At 43.3% G+C, this 20,697-nt stretch overlaps 1 protein-coding gene across 2 annotated transcripts in view; it reads left to right on the forward strand.

Annotated features, from left to right (window-relative positions):
* The window catches only part of ZZEF1 (zinc finger ZZ-type and EF-hand domain containing 1), a 375,890-nt gene that overhangs the window by 205,415 nt on the left and 149,778 nt on the right, over window positions 1–20,697 (forward strand). For both annotated transcript variants that reach the window (XM_073615049.1, XM_073615050.1), the window contains exons 27-28: window positions 4,958–5,037; window positions 5,140–5,224. In XM_073615049.1, the coding sequence (XP_073471150.1) occupies window positions 4,958–5,037; window positions 5,140–5,224 (165 nt within the window). The remainder of the gene's footprint in view (window positions 1–4,957; window positions 5,038–5,139; window positions 5,225–20,697) is intronic.

Below are 20,697 nucleotides of genomic sequence, written 5' to 3' on the forward strand. Positions count from 1 at the left end.
GGGGGTGATGGGGGGGGGGTGAAAAGTGTGCCTACGTGTTCTACTGTAAGTGTAGTGTTGTGCAAAGTCACATTGATGTCTTCTCTCCTTGGCGCCGGAACGAAAAGACCGGCTCGAGGAGAGATGACATCACTTCCTCCGCTTCTGTTTACATTACAGAAGCCGAGGAAGCCTGTCATTCGCCAGGAGTGATCTCGAGGGGGTGGCCACGAATGAGTGGCCTCCCCCTCACCTCTGATCGCCCCTGAATAGAATCCTTCCGCCGCAGGCACCTCGGACCCCCCGCCCGCGCGCAGGCAGGGACGTACAGGTAAGCCCTTATGCCTGCCCGTGCCATTGTGCCGACGTACATCGGCATGCGGCGGTCGGCAACTGGTTAAAACCTTTTCACCCACCCTTTCACATGTAAAGTGACAACCTATCAGCCTTTGGCTGACTGCTGTAGTCATCCATTCTCTGGCGCTGTCCCTCACAGCACCTCGTATATATGTAAGTTATCTGGATTTGAGCACAGGCATGGTTTCAGTCCATTTTAATATTTATTGAAACCAGAGGTTTAAGCTGGCCATACATTATACAATTTACTTGTTCAGTTTCTGTACAGTCTCCTTCAGATTTACCTTCAACTATGTAGTGCAAGGGCCTGCCTGATTGGATACAAATTGAAAGTGTTGTTTAGATTTGACCTAATAATATATGGGTTTTGGGTAATTTAAAGGAGAACTCTGGTCAAAAACTTTTTTCTATATTCTTGTTGCTGATCTCCTTCCTTCACCAACTATGGCATCCATCTTCTTCTGAGCTCAGTAGTTCATCTGTAATAGCCTGATGATTTTGAATAAAAAACATTAATCCCCAGGGGTTTCCTGTTTGTAACACCAGTGGCTTCTATTCCTACTGTACCCTCAGCCACCAGTCTTGGCACTTCCCATTTGTAGTCCCGTCTACAGCTAGCAGTCACTTATACTTCCATCCCCACTTGCTGTAGTGGGTGGAGGGGTCTCGCAAACTCCCGGTCTGTACCGCCCATGGGAATGGTGTCCTTGTCATCGTCGTCCTCACCCTGTGATGGATCTTGTAGGAGAAACTCCGGTTGCTGTAAATTGCTGCCTCCTGGGCTGGCATTGCACCAGTGTGCTGTCTATTACAGCAGCTGGTCCAGGAGGCGGGACTTTACAGCGGCCGGAGGTTCACCTACAAGATCGGTCACAGCAGTATATCCCCGCTCTGTGTCATCGGGCCAGATCTCCTAATGATCCCGGTTGAGCTTATGGGCACTGATGAGGCTGCACTGATGAGGCTGCACTGATGAGCAGCGGACACCGGCCACTGCTTTACTGACACTGTCAAATATCTGTAGGAGAGGTTTCCACCATCCCTGCAAAATTAAAATTTTTTTGGCTTATTTTCAGTTTGATGTGTATTATATGTGATGTTGCGTATCACAGAGACGGGTATTGTGGTAAAATAAAGTTTATTCAGATTTTTATACATTAGAGGGTTCCACCATTCTTGATTAGTACGTTAGCGCTGTACTTTTTTTTTTTCTCATGCCGACATTTACTTGTGACACATGCTGATGTAAAGCAGCATGGCCTGGCTCGCTCTTTCTGTGGTCCAGCTAGGGATGTGCTCCATATACACTATACAAGCACTGATTGCTGTTAGAAAGATCTCAAAGCTACAGCAGGAGGAGGAATATTTATAATACTGAATTACAGCAGAGTGCACAACATGTTTATCTCCTGTTGTGACTGGAGGGGGAGAGCCCAAACATGCTTTTCATTTATAAGGCTGTAACCTACCTATCCTGCTGTGTGTTACTGGGTGGTGTGGCTGGCTGCAGAATGAGGGGGTGTGATTTATGCTGAAGTGGGCTTGTTCACATTTTACTTGTACAAGCCTAGTGTACCCTCCCACATTCACTGTACTTCCCAAAACATGATGGGAACAGGGCCATTATTTCCACTGGGCATGCTGGGCAGTTGCCCGGGGGCCCCACTTGTCTGGAGGGCCCCATCCAGGGCCAATCCTCAGTTCTGCAATCTGCTGCTAAAGTTCACTGACTGCACTGGTTGCTCACTTTTTATAAAAAAATGCCATAAATCTATCCCGTATTTTATAGACGCTATAACTTTTGCGCAAACCAATCAATATACGCTTATTGCGATTTTTTTTTTTTTTTTTACCAAAAATATGTAGAAGAATACGTATCAGCCGATACTGAGGAAAATATGTGTTTTTGTTTTTTTTTGTTTTTTTTTAATTGGGATATTTATTATAGCAAAAAGTAAAAAATATTGTGTTTTTTTTCAAAATTGTTGCTCTTCTTTTGTTTATAGCGCAAAAAATAAAAACCGCAGAGGTGATCAAATACCACTAAAAGAAAGCTCTATCTGTGGGGAAAAAAAGGACGTCAATTTATTTTGGGTACAACGTCGCACGACCACGCAATTGTCGTTTAAAGTGCGACAGCGCTGAAAACTAAAAATTGGTCTGGGAAGGAAGGGGGTGAAAATGCCCTGTATTGAACCGGTTAAACACTGATTTTGTTGGAAGTCCCAATAAATATAGCCTTATTGATAATTTGCATTTTTATTTTTGTGCGTGATTGTGTAGACAGGGCCCCAGTGCACTGTATTGCCCAGGGGCCTATAATGCTCTTAAGATGGCCCTGTGTGGGAAGTGTAGTTTGATTATTGTGTTGAGAGAGGAGAGGGTATGATGTAATCCCTGTTGTAACAGCTCCTCCTTGGCAGAATAGTTGCTGCATTTTTTAAATTACATAGAGGACTTCCTGAAAAATTGCTAGACTTTTCTCTTCAATGCTAAGGAATTTCACAAACGTAATAACTGTTTAGTGTTTTGTGTAGGGGGTGGGGTAATGGGGGATTTTTTTGCCTATCCTGGAGTTTTTCTTTAAATTTAAAAATGTACAAGAAAATTGTATAATTATGGCCAGCTTTAGTTTTACAGCCAGGAAATTAGATTTTTCAGAAGGAAGTCAGAAATGACAGCCTGTACTTTTTGCTCATGTCTTCTTTTTTAAGCATCCATACATCACAAAGCCTCCTTGTAAACAATAGGATACCCAGTCTAATTGGTTACAGTGCTTTTTCATAGTGATCCTCTGTATCTGTATTGTTATGTTGTTCCCATATACCAGACTCCGTAGAGATGTTCACTGACTGGTCATAAGTCATGATATAAAATATTAGTACACCTCATGGAAATTGTTGCCTATTTAACATATTTGGACAGGTAAATATTAAATCTTCATTCAAATAGTGCTTACAGATAAAGGTAATATACTTGAATATTTGACACATACAACAAAATTGACATGTTGTATTAATTTTCATGATCTAAATGAACAAAACTGCAGATTTGTTACATGGAAAAAGTAAATAAACCTCTATATTTATCACCAGTTCAAATCCAAAAAGTCTCAGGTTTTCTAGATTAGGTGCCCATGATTATAACCACCTTGGTGAGTGTGCTGGTTATTTAAACCTCAAGATATCAAGGGTCTGATGAACTTTACTATGTCATCATGCCCAAGACCAAGAGAGCTCTCTAAGCTGGGAAGGAATTCAACCCTTTAAATGAAACGCTATGCGTCTTCCTTTTTGCATGTCAATAACGACTATTCGGCTCACAATACCCCAGGGATTGCTTCCACTATATACCCATCAAAAGCATTGTCCTGTTCCCCTTGGGCACCTAAGTATACAACAAATTGGGAATTGGATCTGGAGACCTCTATCTCCCTAGTAGGCTGGCAAGAACTCTGGCCCAATATATCAGAAAGTTCAATTGGTGTTTTAGCTATGTAAACCAATTACAAATGCAAATGCAATGGTACTGGATACCCTTCTGTCTTATGCAATCCCTGTATTTCCCACCAATTGTTTCAGGGGATTCAGTATTGATGGCACATTTAGACAGGTTTGGGGCTGTCCATAAAGTTGCCATTTTTAGTCTTGCTCATTTTAAATAATTTATATCATCTTGGACAGACCCCTATGGAAAATTGGTGGGAGCCCTTTTAAATAAAAGCCAGTTGATAGCTCTAAATCATAATTCCGATTACTTTCCTATATCTGCTGAAAAACAGATGTGAGGAACCTAAATCTTGCATTAATTTGTGCATATCGTATGTCAGGGGGTTAAGAGTCCTTAAAGCGGAAGTTCCACTTTTGGGTGGAACTTCGCTTTAAGCCCTATAAAAATGTAGGGAGAATTTGAAATCTGCATTTCATGCAGGGAAACCCACATACGTCTTGCAGCTAAATGAATTTTGCATAGTGGAGTAATTAAGTTTCAGCAAGTCATTGTCAAAAGGCTGGTGGACAGTTATGCATTTTTCTACAGTACACTATTGATGTTTTTTTTAAATATTAAAAATAAAAATGTTTTTAGGTATAACCCCTTTATCTGTAGGTACTATTTGAATGAAAATCTACTATTGCCTATTCAAGTATGTTAAAAAGTCATCCATCTATATTGGGCTGTATTTTTTCAATAATACTCTTTTGGAAGTACAAGTGTACTTCCGATTCGGCCAGGACGTCACGTCCTCTTCATTGGGGAGCCCCCCTGTTGTCTTCTGAGACCTGTGTGTCCCAGAAGACAAGCTGGTCATTCACAAAGTGCCGCGGGACTCGTGAATGAGCGGTCGGATAGACGGATTGGCCTTGGGGGGCCGATATCATGGGCTCCCTGGAAAAGTAAGTGTCCTTTATTAAAAGTCAGCAGCTACAGTGTTTGTAGCTGCTGACTTTAAAAAAAAATGTTTGTGGCTGGAACACCGCTTTAAGAGAGCCACGGATAGCAATAAAAATCCTTCAGTGGTTCTTATCCTTTCCCACTCTATCCAAAACTAAAAAAGGTGTTGGCTTTTTGAATTATAGATTAGAATTAAAACACTGAACATCTGTTTCCTCCCCCCAACCAGTGATAACAGGAGGAAATCTCACTTTATCTGAGGAGTTTTCTCAAGTGTATGCTTTGGCGGATGGCATTAGAATATGGATGGTAAGTGCTTGCCGTTTTTCGTTCTAGTATTACATTTACTGCAATGATTTAGCAGCACCATTGTAATCATTTTATATTGATGTTGTTTTGTTTTCCCTGCAGCTTGAAATGAAGCAGAAGTGCTTGCATACAGGTGGAAATGATAAGCTTGTGGTTGATGGAGCAGAAATGAATCCAGACATGTTGGGTGAGCAATGCAGAAGCATTACTTTACTGATAATAAATGACTTTATACTATGTAATATTCTATATATATTTGTAAAGAATAGGGCAAACTTTTTTTCTGCTAATGGAGGGTTTTCAAGTACTGGAGATGCACCCCTAGCAAAATGTACATTTGCATATTTTAACTTCACTCGAACATTGCATGTCGCTAAATGCCATATGTTCAAATTGTTGTAATTTTAAAAATAAACATTTAGTCAAATAAGGAAGTTAAAAGTAAAAGTCCATAGTGTTTAAAATAAAGTCCTTGTTCAGGAAAAAATCTGGAACCACCCACGGTGTAGACAAAGATGCAATTGGGTGAGCACGAACTTGTCCTCCACCGAACATCAACACACCAGGCCTTTTACCAAAGAAAATGGACCACTGAATTACAGGTGGTCAAACAAGCATGATACATCAACAGCACCATGAAACCACTTCACTTGAATCATAAATGGCTGGGTATTGTAGTCTCACCAGATGGAAGTTCAAAGGTGCATGCATAGAATACAAGAAAGCAACTCCTCATGATCACAATTATTTAAAAACAGTCAGGGTACTCACATTTTAGAAAATAAAAACAAGCATATCAGAAGCAGCAGTCTGTTATAGATAGCATTCGTTTCCAAACACAAAGATGGCCATGGTCGACACGTGACAGCCCCGTGATGTCAGAGCTCCACCTTACGATGCGATTCGTTGAATAGAACGTTGTCAGGGGTGTGGTCAGAGCTCATCATATCTTTTTTATATGTGAGGGAGGATGGAATAGAAACGCCCATTCCCCCTGCACTCCAAGCGCCTCTCCCATGCGCAGGAAGTGGAACCATGCCCAGACCGGATGTTTACATTAAAGCTTAGATGTACATGGCTAAACACACCCACGGCGGCCATGTTTAGGGAGACCAGATAGGAAAACATTATACAGTATGCCCATCTGGTCTCTGAGAGAGGGAAGGAGTGAAAACCGGGCCAAATTGGAAACAAAAATAATAGATATATAAAAATGAGAGTATTTAAGATATCCAAAAATGGAAATAAAACTAACATTAGGATACTAATAACATTTACAGCTTAATCAAAAGCTGACTGTATAATAGACGTAATGCCGCCATCTAGTGGTTGAGAACGGGTAATAAAGAAAATCTAAATATATAAGAACAACATAGAGAAAAACCTAGCTAAAAAATACTAAAAGAGGAAGAATAATCTGGGGATTCAACTGTTATTGATAAAGGCATTCACATCCCATTCTATGTTTAAGCCAAATGGTCTATAAGGTTTTAAACAGAAAATCCACCAGGTCTCCATCTTTGAGATCTCTCTCCTAATATGGCTGCCTCCAATGCGTATCAAACCTATCTATAACTATAAAAGATGTACTTTTTAGGCTCTTATGACACAAATGACACACATAGTGCTTTGATAAACTATGATTCTAAAAGCCTTTACAAATATTCGCCAGATGCTCCTTGAGTCTAGTTTCTAGCTTACGAATAGTGCGACCCACGTAATGTAGGCCGCAAGGGCACGTGATCATATAAACCACATTCTTGATCGAACAGTTGATGAAAGATCCCACATCATACGTTCGACCAGTAACAATAGAGCTGAAAGAGAGGTACTTTCTCTCCCTAAGGCAGTTATTTAGACAAACTTCGCACTTTCTGAATCAATAGTAACCCATTAAAATCCCCCAAACAACTTGGTCTTACTGGGGGTCTAATTACGTTTGGGGCTATCTGGAGTCTCAGAGGGAGTGCACCTCTATAGGGGACCCTAGGTAGTTCCGAGAGCAAGGGAACTAGTATTCTTTCATTCAACGCCCCAATGTTTTCTAAAAATCTTTTTAATCAAAGTGTTGATTCGAATAGATGGTAGAAAACGAAAAACGGCAAGAAAAATCTCCCCCTTCATCTCTTATTTTAGGCTTCAATAAATCATCTTTCTCTCAAGGCGACATCAGTTGATCCGATCAAGATCATTAACTGCATATCCTTTCTGTAGGAAACAAGTTTTCAAGAACTCCACCCCCCTCAGATAATTCCCCCGTAAGAAGCAATCCCTCCTCAATCTAAGGAATTGGCTCATAGGGACAGATCTGAGCCAGGACTCATGATGGCAACTGTCCGTCCCTATGTAGCCATTCCTATCCGTATCTTTAAAGTATGTAGATGTAATAAGCCTGTCATTCTCTACTCTGATTTCCAGGTCTAGAAAGTGTATAACGGAAGTACTGGCCTCGTGTTGGAGAACAATACCTCGATCATTGGTGTTAAGCTCACCAATGAAGAGATCTAAAGAGGCACGGTCTCCTTCCCATAGGAGGAGGACGTCCTCAATGTATCGACCCCAGAAGATCAACTCAGTCCTTTGTCGACCATGGATGACGTCCTCCGCCAATTTGGCCATAAAAAGATTGGCCATACTAGGTGCAAATTTGGCACCCATCGCTACTCCCCGACCTTGCAAATAGTAGGAGCTGTTGAACCAAAAATAATTTTCATTATCGTACATCATGGGACACAGAGCCTTGAGTAATTACTTAATGGGTTATGGGCCACCTTAAGGTGTTGACACTGGTATACCCAATACAGGAAGTTCACTCCCCTATATAACCCCTCCTCCTTCCAGGAGTACCTCAGTTTTTTCGCCAGTGTCTAAGGTGTTGGTCACGAGTGAAGATGTGCTCTTAGGAGCTCCAGGAGGGATCCATGCTGGATTTAAAAAACCTCCACAACCGGATCCGTCCATGCCACTGAGGCCACAGGATGGTACCCGGCCTTGCATAGAAGAACGAGGTTTTGCCTGTAACGCTTCTCTTTCAGGGCTGGACGCTAGGAACCAGGACTCTTTTTGGTCTTACTACATAACCTAAAGTTGTTCTGAGAGGTGCTGTACAGGTCCAAAGGAGTGGATCCCCTATTAAAAGGGACTCGGTCTTTGAAGATTTAACTACGCTGCCCGCCGTGATGGGTGAAGTTTGGATCTGTCTTTTTTTCAGCAGTATCCTGCAGCGAGGAAAAAGTATGAGAAAAGCTTAGGAACTGCAAAGTCTACCTATGACTTTTCTTTCATATTAATATTGTAATGCCTTAAAGTCTCCTCTAGAGGGAGTAAGAATACACATACCCTTTCAGCAGCTCTGTGTCCAGCTACAGCAGCGCGATGTGTCCTCGCAGCAGGGGAGGGGAAAGCGAGGGGCTTGGGTGTACATGTACAGTCAAAGGTACATTACATCCTGAATCTTTTGAGCAGTGTGATTTTAGTAGGCCTCAAACTGATAAGAAACCCCCCCCCCTCTCGAGGGATGCGGGGTGGCTTTCCTAGATAAACATTGTTTTTTTTACTTGCCTTTATTTAATGCAAGGAAGCCAGCCTCTCTCAGATTGGGGGAAGACAGACGCCGCATGGCGGCTGTAGCCTCCTCGCCTTCTTCGGGTCTGTGTGCGCGCGCGTGATCTGAGGTTTCCTTTTGAAGAGAAGAGGAGGACGGGTCGATGGAAGGGGCGTGGCTAAAGCAATCGGCGCCGTGTGCGGACTCAGCGTCCTCGTGGAAGCACACGGCGCACGGGCAATCAGGCTTACACCTGAGAGTTCTTAAAAGGCTGATGCTCTCATCACCTCGTTACCCCTAACAGCTGAAAGTCCGGTTTCTTCCTTGGGTTCTTTGAAACCCTTACAGCCTTTGCATGCATTTCCTCTCCATGCATTACTAGAAAAGCTTATTTATGCTGAATGGGATCATCCGGATAAGCATTTTCTCCCTCCAAAGAGATGCTCAGTTCTCTATCCCATGGAGGAAAAATTCACCAAGAAATGTAAGGTTCCAGCAGTTGACGCTGGGATTTCTAGTGTGAATAAGAGTTTAACTTGTCCAGTAGACAATGCGCAAATGCTTAAAGATCCAACAGATTAAAAAGTTGGAATTCCTGTTAAAATCCTCTTTTTCCCTGGCAGGGACCGTTACTCAGCCTGCAGTTGGTGCAATAGGCATCTGTCAGTCCTTAAAAGACCAGTTCACAGAGGCTCTTAAGGAGGTCCCTGCACAACAGGCCCGTGAGTTGGCCGAACTACCAAAGGCATTATGTTTTGCTATAGACGCTATGAAAGATTCTATTCACCAGGTGTCCTGCCTTGCGCTTGTGCTAGTACACATGCGTAGAACCCTTTGGTTGAAAAATTGGTCAGCCAAAGCGCCTGGAAAAAAAGCTTCTGACTAGTTTTCCTTTTCGTGGGGAGCGACTATTTGGCGATGATTTGGATAAATACATCCAGACGATTTCTAGTGGGAAGAGTACTCTTTTGCCAGTCAAAAGAAAGTATAAACGTCCCTCGTTTAAACTTTTTCTCCTGCACCAGGGGCGTCCCGCCTCTAGGCAGTGGCGACAGCCTCCGCCGTCAAACGCTAGAGAAAAACCTCAGGGTCAGACCCAGGCACAAAAGAAGACTTGGGGCCGCAAATCTGCAAAGCAGAATACTAGAGCCTCATCATGAAGAGACGTTCCCCCTCACCAGAGTTGGGGGGAAGATTTCTGAAATACTCAGAAGTCTGGCAAAGGGAAATTCAGGACAGATGGGTTCTCTCCACAGTGTCTCTACGATATAAGCTAGAATTTCGGGAGTCTCCACCGTCTTGTTTTCTGAGATCAAACGTTCCCAGGGATCCAGGAAAAAGGCAATCCCTGTTTCAAGCATTAGACCGATTATTGGCTCGGGGGTAATCATACAGATCCCCACAGAAGAGCAAGGTTTGGGGTTTTATTCAAACCTTTTTACGGTACCAAAACCAAATGGGGATGTCAGACCCATTCTAGATCTAAGGAATCTAAATTGGTTACTCAAAATCCACTCCTTTCGCATGGAGTCGATCAGGTCAGTGGTCTCCATCCTACGTGGAGGAGAACTTCTGGTGTCCATCGACATCAGGGATGCATATCTGCATGTCCTTATATTTTCCGCTCACCAAATGTTTCTGCAATTTGAAGTAGAACAGCAGCACTTTCAGTTTGTGGCCTTACCCTTCGGGCTAACCACAGCACCCTGGGTATTTACAAAAGTACTGGCCCCACCTCCTAGCCAGTTTAAGGGCACAGGGCATAACAGTCTTGGCATACCTAGACAATCTATTGCTAATAGACCAGTCAGTGGCTCGCTTAGAGCAAAGTGTACGCATTACAACCAGTTACCTGGAAAGTCTGGGGTGGATCGTCAACCTAGAGAAGTCTTCCTTAAAACCATTAAGAAGGCTGGAGTGTTTAGGCTTGATTAAAGACACAGCCCAGAAGAATGTGTTCTTGCCTCTGGCAAAGATGAGCTCCATACAAGAGCTGGTGCGGATGGTCGCCTTTGCATGAAGTTGTTAGGAAATATGGTGGCTTCATTCAAAGCAGTCCCCTATGCCCAGTTCCATTCGAGACTGTTGCAAAACAGTATCCTGTCTGCTTGGAACAAAACAATCCAAACTTTGGACTTGCCAATGCGGCTGTCCCCAGGGGTGTCCCAAATCCTCAGTTGGTGGTTACTAACCCAGAATCTGCTGAAAGGAAGACCAATTATCTGGAAGGTAGTAACAGATGCCAGCCTCTCAGGCTGGGGAGCAGTACTAGAGAAAACGACTGTCCAGGGACAGTTGTCAAAATCTGAAAGAGCCCTGCCCATCAACATCCTAGAGATTTGGGCAGTGTGTTTGGCTCTGAAGACCTGGACCTCCAGGTTAAAGAATTGTCCTGTCAGGATCCAATCTGACAATGCCACGGCTGTGGACAATATCAATCACCAAGGGGGCACCAAGAGTCTCTCAGCTCAGAGAGAGGTGAATCATATTCTAATTTGGGCAGAAAAGAATGTTCCGTGCTTATCCGCAGTCTTCATTCCTGGAGTAGAGAATTGGCAGGCGGACTACTTAAGTCGCCAGCAGTTATTCCCGGGGGAATGGTCTCTTCACCCCTACATTTTTCAGGAGGTTTGCAAAAGATGGGGGACTCCGGACGTAGATCTTCTAGCATCCAGATTCAACATGAAGTTAGTCAACTTTGTCTCCAGGACAAGGGATCCACTCGCATGTGGAACAGATGCGCTGGTAACCTCGTGGGATCAGTTCTCACTGATCTATGCATTCCCCCCTATTCAGTTGCTGCCACGTCGTCTTTGCAGGATCAAGCTGGAAAGAAAGCCGGTAATTCTGGTAGCACCAGCATGGCCCAGAAGGTCATGGTACGCAGAAATTGTAAAGATGGCAGTGGAGGGTTCATGGCCCCTCCCACTAAGGCCAGACCTGCTCTCACAGGAGCCGATATTCCATCCTACTTTACGAATGCTAAATTTAACGGCCTGGCTATTAAAACCCACATGCTGAAGAAACGTGGGCTTTCTGGTTCAGTTATCTCCACTTTGATTAATGCAAGGAAACCAGCTTCCAGAACTATAAGAGTTTGGAAGACTTATGTTTCCTGGTGTGAATCCAAGGGTTGGCACCCTCGGAGATTTATCATAGGCAGAATTCCTGCCTTTCTACAATTAGGTGAAGAGATGAAGTTGGCCCTGAGTACTATTAAAGGCCAAGTCTTAGCCTTATCGATTTTATTTCAAAGACTGCTTGCTTCACATTCTTTAGTCTGGGGTTTTATGCAAGGGGTGATGCAGATTAATCCACCAGTTAAATCACCCTTCAGCCCTTGGGACTTAAATTTAGTTTTGTCAGTGTTACAAAAACTGCCATTTGAACTGATATAGCATATTCCCTTAGTCCTTCTGACAAGGAAGCTAGTATTTTTGGTTGCTATATCCTCAGAAAGGAGGGTTTCGGAATTGGCTGCTCTTTCTTGTAAAGAGCCATATTTGATTATTCATGAGGACAGAGTAGTGTTACGCCCTCGTCCATGCTTTTTGCCAAAAGTAGTTTCAGGTTTTCACCTGAACCAAGATATTGTCCTGCCATTGTTTTTTCAAAAACCACGTTCCAGGGAAGAAAAGTCACTACATTGTCTTGATGTGGTAAGAGCAGTGAAAATCTGTTTAAAGGCAACTGCTCAGATATTCGTAAGACTGATGTCTTATTTATTCTGCCAGAGGGTCCTGAGAAAGGACAGGCAGCGTTGAAATCCACTGTCGCTAAGTGGATTTGACAAGTGATAATTCAAGCTTATGATTTAAAGGGTAAGATTCCCCTATTTTAAGTTAAGGCGCACTCTACCAGGTCAGTTAGTGCTTCTTCGGCAGTGTGTCACCAGGCCTCCATGGCTCAGATCTGCAAGGCCGCATCTTGGTCTTCAGTGCATACATTCACAAAATTTTATCAAGTGGATGTAAGGAGGTATGAGGATATCGCCTTCAGGTGCAGTGTGCTGCAGGCAGCGGTATAAGTCCTCAGGTCTGGGGGTGCCCTACGGGTTGTCTCTCCCTCCCCTCAAGTAGCATTGCTATGAGCCGTCCCATTAAGTAATTAAGGCTCTGTGTCCCATGATGTACGATAAAGAAAATAGGATTTTTACAGCTTACCTGTAAAATCCTTTTCTTGGAGTACATCATGGGACACAGAGGTCCCTCCCCTCTTTTATGGGGTTTAAGTATATTGCTTGGCTACAAAAACTGAAGTACTCCTGGAAGGATGAGGGGTTATATAGGGGAGTGAACTTCCTGTATTGGGTATACCATTATTAACACCTGAAGGTGGCCCATAACCCATTAAGTAATTACTTAAGGCTCTGTGTCCCCTGATGTACTTCAAGCAAAGGATTTTACAGGTAAGCTGTTACAAAAATCCTATTATGGCTCATGGCAAAGTCGAGAAGATAGAGAAGGAACCATTGCTGCAACCCACAAATGCCCGAATCTCTTTCCAAAAAACATTTCACAGCTTCTCTACCATGGCAGTGGGAAATTATGGTGTATAAAGAAGCCACATCAGCGGTAGCCATACCCTTTTTTCTAAGTGATTTGTCTCAGAATATTAATGACCTGTGTGCTGTCTTTAAGATGGGGAGGAGTTTGAGACGAGAGGTTGCAAAAAATTGTCTATCTACCTCCCAATCCTAGAGGTAACGGAATCAATTCTGCTAATTATAGGACGACCAGGTGGATTTAGGGGGTTCTTATGAACTTTTGGGAGGTAGTAGATCACCGGAATACGAGGTGCTACCAGGATCAAATAAAACTTCTCCTTTTTGTTCAAAATACCTTTTATTGAAACCCTCATCTACTATCACCTGAAGTTCTCTCTTATATTTTTGAGTCAGATTACTTCCAAGAGAGAAATATCTATCCTTATCAGACAGATCTATTCATTTCCTCCACATAGGCAGCACTGTCAAGAATGACAATACGGCCCTCCTTATCAGCTGAGCGGACAGTAATGTCATTCCTTTGCTTGAGGGAATCCAAACCCCTTTTTAAAGACTACATCCATCCTCTTTTTCTTTATGGTCAGTTTATCAGGATCTTTGAATACTAGGTCCCTAAAAACTCCAATTGAACGGGCTGAATGGCTGGGGGGGTTAAACAATGGAGCATTTGACAAGGTGGTATGTTTAACCTCAGATGGAACCGTAGTCCTATTACGAATAGGGTTAGAGGCAATATATCTCTGTACATTAAGTTTGAGAATGTACTTATGGATATCAATATAAGTTTCAGATTTATTTAAGAGGCGGGGAGGAACAAATTTAAGGCCATCATTTAATACCACCTTCTCTTCATGAGAAAGAGGGTCTGTGCTCAGATTGAATAGCCCAGTGTCTGTTAAACCCTCCTCCTCCTTTTTTGACCTTGTCCTCCTCCCCCCTCTGGTCCCTTCCCTCTTTTTAGGCTGGCTCCCTCCATGGGAAAAAAATTATCATTGTTCATTTGATGATTGGTGGCTTGGGTAGGTATATGATTATAATCCCTCCAATACTCACCACCACCATTATCCCTTACATATGTATAAGGGCCCCTTAGTGAAAAATTTCCAAGTTGGCTCCAAGAATTATTGCCACGTGGAGGTTCTTGTTGAGGATGTTGCACAATGTACCTGCCGTTCCCTCCTTAATATTATGATATACTCCGCGCTCAGGATGTTACTGGGTTGCAGCCTCCCCCGATCAGTTCCTAAAGGAAATTAAAAGAAATGGGAAGCAATAAATGGGATGAGTGGCGCTACCCTATAAACTGTCGTGTAAAAAAAAAAACAGTGAATAAAGTAAATATAATTATGGCTACCTGTAGGGGAAATTAGTTTCCCTAGAGGTGCAATCAGTGTGTGCTCATATAGTGTTCCAAAGCATAAGTGCAGACTGAATAAACCAATCCTATTCCTTATAGATATACAATGTGAGATCAAAAACAACAAATTATATCAAAAAAGGTATGTTTCCAAAAGAAAAAAAGTCCCAAAAAAGCAATTTTGAAAGAATGTGGTGAAGCTCCAAAATGGCCATATGTTCAAATCAATCAAGAGACTCTTGTGCTCATCAAGGAAGGTGACTCATGTGCTCCCCCTTATGGGTCCCCACTCACCAGCTCCTATTACCCCTCAGGGGTGGTGGGCATGTATGGATAGACTCGGATAATATCCCTTGGTGGTTCTGCCAGTGGTCCGTCCGTGATTTCTTGTAATCTATCGGGCCTCTGCAATACGTTCCACCAGGTCAGGGCATCCAAACAGGTCAGATCAGAGCCTCCATAAAGATTTTCCACTCAGCATATCGCCAGTCACCATTTCCAAGAATTTGTTTAGTGGCTTCTCAGGGATAGGTCCTCGTGGAGAAAGATAAAACTCCCATAGTGTAGTATTTAAAAAGTACTATTTATTTAAAATAAGTTAAAAAACAAAAGTTTCCCATCAACAAGGGGAAATAATAAAAGAACACTACAATAGATGGTAAGGCAATATGTAGGGGAAGCCCGTTCGTAGCGTGCGCTGCAACTGCCCTCCTGCCCCTTACTTCCGTGTCAGAATGACATCATTGCGTGACTCCGCCTTACGCGTTTCGTCATTGGACGTTCTCAAAGGCGGCATCATCTGACTTTACAGACAAGATTGGGCATACTGTATAATGTTTTCCTATCTGGTCTCCCTAAACATGGCCGCTGTGGGTTTGTTTAGCCATGTACATCTAAGCCTTGATGTAAACATCCGGTTTGGGCATGGTTCCGCTTCCGGCGGATGGGAGAGAGGCTTGGAGTGCCGAGGAATGGGCGTTTCTATTCCGTCCTTCCACCTATATAAAGAAGATATGACGAGCTCTGTCCACGCCCCTGACAACGTTCTATTGGACGAAACGCCGCGTAGGGTGGAGCTCTGACGTCACAATGCTGTCAGGTTTCGACGTGGCCATCTTTGTGGTTGGAAACTAATGCTATCCATAATAGACTGCTGCTTCTGATATGCTTGTTTTTATTTTCTAAAATGTGAGTACCCTGGCTGTTTTTAAATTAAATGTGATTGTGGTTTTAATATGCTACACCATAAAAAGTTGCTTTTTTGTATTCTATGCATGCACCTTTGCACTTACATCTGGTGAGATTACAAGACCCAGCCATCTATGATTCAAGTTAAGTGGTTTTGTGGATCTTTGGATGCATCATGCTTGTTTGACCACCTGTAATTCAGTGGTCCATTGTCTTTGGTAAGAGGCCTGGTGTGTTGATGTTCGGTGGAGGATAAGTTCGTGCTCACCTAATTGTGTCTTTGTCTACACCGTGGGTGGTTCCAGATTTTTCCCTGAACAAGGACTTTATTTTAAACACTATGGACTTTTAATTTTAATGTTATGTTACTAGCGCTGCATACATTTATTTTTTATGCTTTTTATTGTCACTATAAAATTTATGTCAGCTGCTTTATTAGTACTAGCGCAGTGATTAACTTTGAATTTAAAATAAGCAAGTTAATGAAGGATACAGGAATTCAGAAACATTATATAAATTACATATATAAAGATGATTTTGCACTTGCGCCGAAGGGGGCGCCCTGCTTCTGCTCTGATTAGTCACAGAAGCCAATCAGCAGGTGCCGGCCAATGGATGTCCTTTGGCACTTGCCGATCGTCGGGAAGAGGGGTTGGACTGAGCTCTTCTTGTACAAACAAGGCAGAACTCCGTTCTAACAGCAGGGGTGTGATCGATTTCTTTCCCTACAAAGCATTCCACAAAGGACACAAACACTGACTAGTCACACATTTAACCCTGTGAACGCCCTCCACGTTTAACCCCTTCCAAGCCAGTGTCAGTACAGTGACGGTGCATATTTTTAGCACGGATCACTGTATTGGGGTCACTGTTTCCCACAAAGTGTCAGTGTCCGATTGTCCGCCGCAATATCGCAGTCCTACTATAAGTCGCTGATTGCCGCCTTTACTAATATAATAAAAGAAAAACATTCCTGTATATTCCTTGTAATTGAGCATTTTAAACACAAATTATCTAGGAGGGTTGCCTTGAGGCAAGGGTCTAGTGGGGACACGGTCTTTCCGCTCCACTACGAACATTGGTGAGAAGGAGTCTTTCCCAAATTTAGCTAGCAGCCATTACTCGATAAAATGCACAGGGTTTTTTTCCCTCCATCTTTTCAGGAATACCTATGGCCCTAACATTATTTCTGCAGAGCTGGTTCCCTAAGTCATAAAGCTGAGCAGAATGTTTAGCCACCAGCAGTTGTTGAACATGAGATTGCCTTTGCATGGGGGCCCAGTCATCCTCCAATGTATTGAGGCGCCCTTCAATAGCTGAGGTGCAGTCCCACAATTTTTGCATATCTTGACGGAGGAATGTCATTTCAGTTTTCACCACTTTAACCTCTGCTTTAGAGGAGTTGCATACTGTAACTGGTGAGAAAATGTCACGCAGTGTGGGTTCAGGCCCATCAGGGTTTGAGATTATGACTGTTTGTTGCCAGCATGGCGGGGCAGCTACTCAGTGTCCCATGGAAGTAATGTGGCCGTCGGATCCTCTAGTGGCATTGTGTCATCAGTTTCAGACTGAGAACTGATGTGATCATCTTGCATGTACTCAGGCAGTGCAGAAGAGTCTCGTGCCACCGGCTTGATGAATAGCTTCTGAGCCGCCTTTGTATTTCTCCTTTGCTGTTCTCTCTGGCAAGCCACCATCTTGGCTCGCATGGTCCGGTGCCAGACGAGAGGTAGAGCTGTGCTTGGACATCACTGCGGCGGACAGGGAGCACAGCTATAGGTAGCCCAGAGGATCCGCAAGCACCCCAGGTAAGTATCACACCCAAGTTTGGGTGTCAACGATCAGTTCCACAGGATAAAAGGATGGATGTTCAGCGGAGCTCACAAGCCGTGCTTCAGGCTACATCTGCTGCCAAGCCACGTCCCCAGTATATATTTTATAGTTTGTAGATGCTATAACTTTTGTGCAAACCAATCTATATACACATATTTGGATTTTGTTTACCAAAAAGATGTAGCAGAATGCATTTTGGCTTAAATTTATGAAGAAATTTCATTTTTTTAAGTTTCTAATTAGATGGGTTTTATAGCAGAAAGTAAAATAAAATTATATACACACAGTGGGGACAGAAAGTATTGCTGTGACACTCAGGTGCTGTCTATTTCTTCTGATCATCCTTGAGATGGTTCTACACCTTCATTTGAATCCAGCTGTGTTTGATTATACTGATTAGACTTGATTAGGAAAGCCACACACCTGTCTATATAAGACCTTACAGCTCACAGTGCATGTCAGAGCAAATGAGAATCATGAGGTCAAAGGAACTGCCTGAAGAGTTCAGAGACAGAATTGTGGCAAGGCACAAATCTGGCCAAGGTTACAAAAAAATTTCTGCTGCACTTAAGGTTCATAAGAGCACAGTGGCCTCCATAATCCTTAAATGGAAGACGTTTGGAACGACCAGAACCCTTCCTAGAGCTGGCCGTCCGGCCAAACTGAGCTATCGGGGGAGAAGGGCCTTAGTGAGAGAGGTAAAGAAGAACCCAAAGATCACTGTGTCTGAGCTCCAGAGATGCAGTCAGGAGAAAGTTGTAGAAAGTCAACCATCACTGCAGCCCTCCACCAGTCGGGACTTTATGGCAGAGTAGCCCGACGGAAGCCTCTCCTCGGTGCAAGACACATGAAAGCCCGCATGGAGTTTGCTAAAAAACACCTGAAGTACTCCAAGATGGTGAGAAATAAGATTCTCTGGTCTGATGAGACCAAGGTAGAACTTTTTGGCCTTAATTCTAAGCGGTATGCGTGGAGAAAACCAGGCACAGTCCCAACAGTGAAGCATGGTGGTGACAGCATCATGCTGTGGGGGTGTTTTTCAGCTGCAGGGACAGGATGACTGGTTGCAATTGAGTGAAAGATGAATGTGGCCAAGTACAGGAATATCCTGGACGAAAACCTTCTCCAGAGTGCTCAGGACCTCAGACTGGGCCGAAGGTTTACCTTCCAACAAGACAATGACCCTAAGCGCACAGCTAAAATAACGAAGGAGTGGCTTCACAACAACTCCGTGACTGTTCTTGAATGGCCAGCCAGAGCCCTGATTGAGCATCTCTGGAGAGACCTAAAAATGGCTGTCCACCAACGTTTACCATCCAACCTGAAAGAACAGGAGAGGATCTGCAAGGAGGAATGGCAGAGGATCCTCAAATCCGGGTGTGAAAAACTTGTTGCATCTTTCCCAAAAAGACTCATGGCTGTATTCGATCAAAAGGGTGCTTCTACTAAATACTGAGCAAAGGGTCTGAATACTTAGGACCATGTGATATTTCAGTTTTTCTTTTTTAATAAATCTGCAAAAATGTCAACAGTTCTGTGTTTTTTTGTCAATATGGGGTGCTGTGTGTACATTAATGATGAAAAAAAATGAACTTAAATGATTTTAGCAAATGGCTGCAGTATAACAAAGAGTAAAACATTTAAGGGGGTCTGAATACTTTCCGTCCCCACTGTATATATATATATATAATTTTTTTTTTTTTAATTGTCAGTCTTTTTTTTGTTTTATAGCACAAAAAAAATAAAAACCACAGTGGTGATCACGCCACCTAAAAAAAAGCTCTATTTGTGGGAAAAAAATTACAAATTTTATTTGGGTACAGAGTTGCATGACCGCGCAATTGTCAGTTAAAGTAACGCAGTGCCGTATAGCAAAAAAATTGCCTAGTCATGAAGGGGGGTAAATCTTCTGGAGGACAAGTGGTTAAACTGCCACCTACAGGAGGTTGGGACACTGCTAAACAGAATATTTGTAAGCCATCCCCCATATACCCCTCCTCTACCCAGCATGCCTCAGTTTTCTGGTGTCCTGAATGGTTGGTCGCCTTTTCTTCCTTGAGTCCTTGCATCTCATTAGGCCTGTTTGCTTACTGCTACGAGGTGCAACGTGTCTTACCAAAGACACACAAAGGACAGTCTCACTGCCATGGGTGACCTCAGCCCATACTCCCCTAGATGGACCTGACGCCTGTAAGCTGGAACCTAAAACGCCTGTTATAGGGTCATCATTATCAGAAACTTTCATGTACATCGGGGTGGACAAAGCCTCCTCCCATGTCCACTTTGTAGTTTCTATCTATTTGTTCAGTTACTGGAGCAGCCCACCCGTAAATGCTGTAAGCTCACTCCATCACCATCTCTTTTCTTCCATTCTCTTTTTAGTGATTTGGCTAACCATCACGTACCATTTAGTGGAGCTTGAGATGAGGTGGCCTCTTGCACAATTCCCATCCAAGCACCCCTTGTGGTGGAGACAGGGACTGCTAGGGCAGCAGAAGGGTACAGGTACCAGGAAGCTGGCACAGCAAACTTTAACTTGAGAATGCTGAGCTTGGATGAGCAGAAGTGAGGAGTCAGGTCTCAAGCCGATTTCAGTAACAGCCAGGCAGGTAGGTACAAAATCACAATCAAAGTCCAGGTCAGAGATAGGCAGGGCAACGTGTTGGCAGCGAGGTAAAACAGCAGGCAGAATTAAATGTCTAGGCTGAGGTCAGTAACATAAATTTGTAGCAGGCAATGGAATCCAAAGATGAGTCAGACAGAGCCAGGTCAGTAACAGGATCAAGCAGGCTTTCAGGAACATAGGGGTAAACTTGAAGACCATTCAGCCTTTAAAGTAGACAAGCCTCAGATTTAAATAAGCTGCCCAGGCAATAGGATCTGTGGGCGTACATGTGTGCACTGTGGCACATGCATTTTCATCCTTGCAAGTGCAGTTATACATCTGTGCTTATGAGAATGAGCATTGCCAGCCTGAGGTTCCTGACACTACCCTTGTAGGGGCTTCTCTCCTATAAACTACCTCCCTTAAGTCAGGCTAACTTCAGGGTTGCTACAAGTGTCAGTGGCTCTTTTGGATGTCCTTTGGAATACTGCACTGTGAGGTTCTCGCATTTCATGGATATCCTGTACAAGATGAATAGTCTGGCCAAGCATCCTCATTCTCTTCTGGTAACTCCCTTTTGCGAAGTGAAAGGGTTGGAGATGTGATAGGCTTCTATGGTGGACCTG

This window comes from Aquarana catesbeiana, linkage group LG02 (genome assembly GCF_042186555.1).
Source record: "Aquarana catesbeiana isolate 2022-GZ linkage group LG02, ASM4218655v1, whole genome shotgun sequence".
In the NCBI taxonomy this organism is placed as follows: domain Eukaryota; kingdom Metazoa; phylum Chordata; class Amphibia; order Anura; family Ranidae; genus Aquarana; species Aquarana catesbeiana.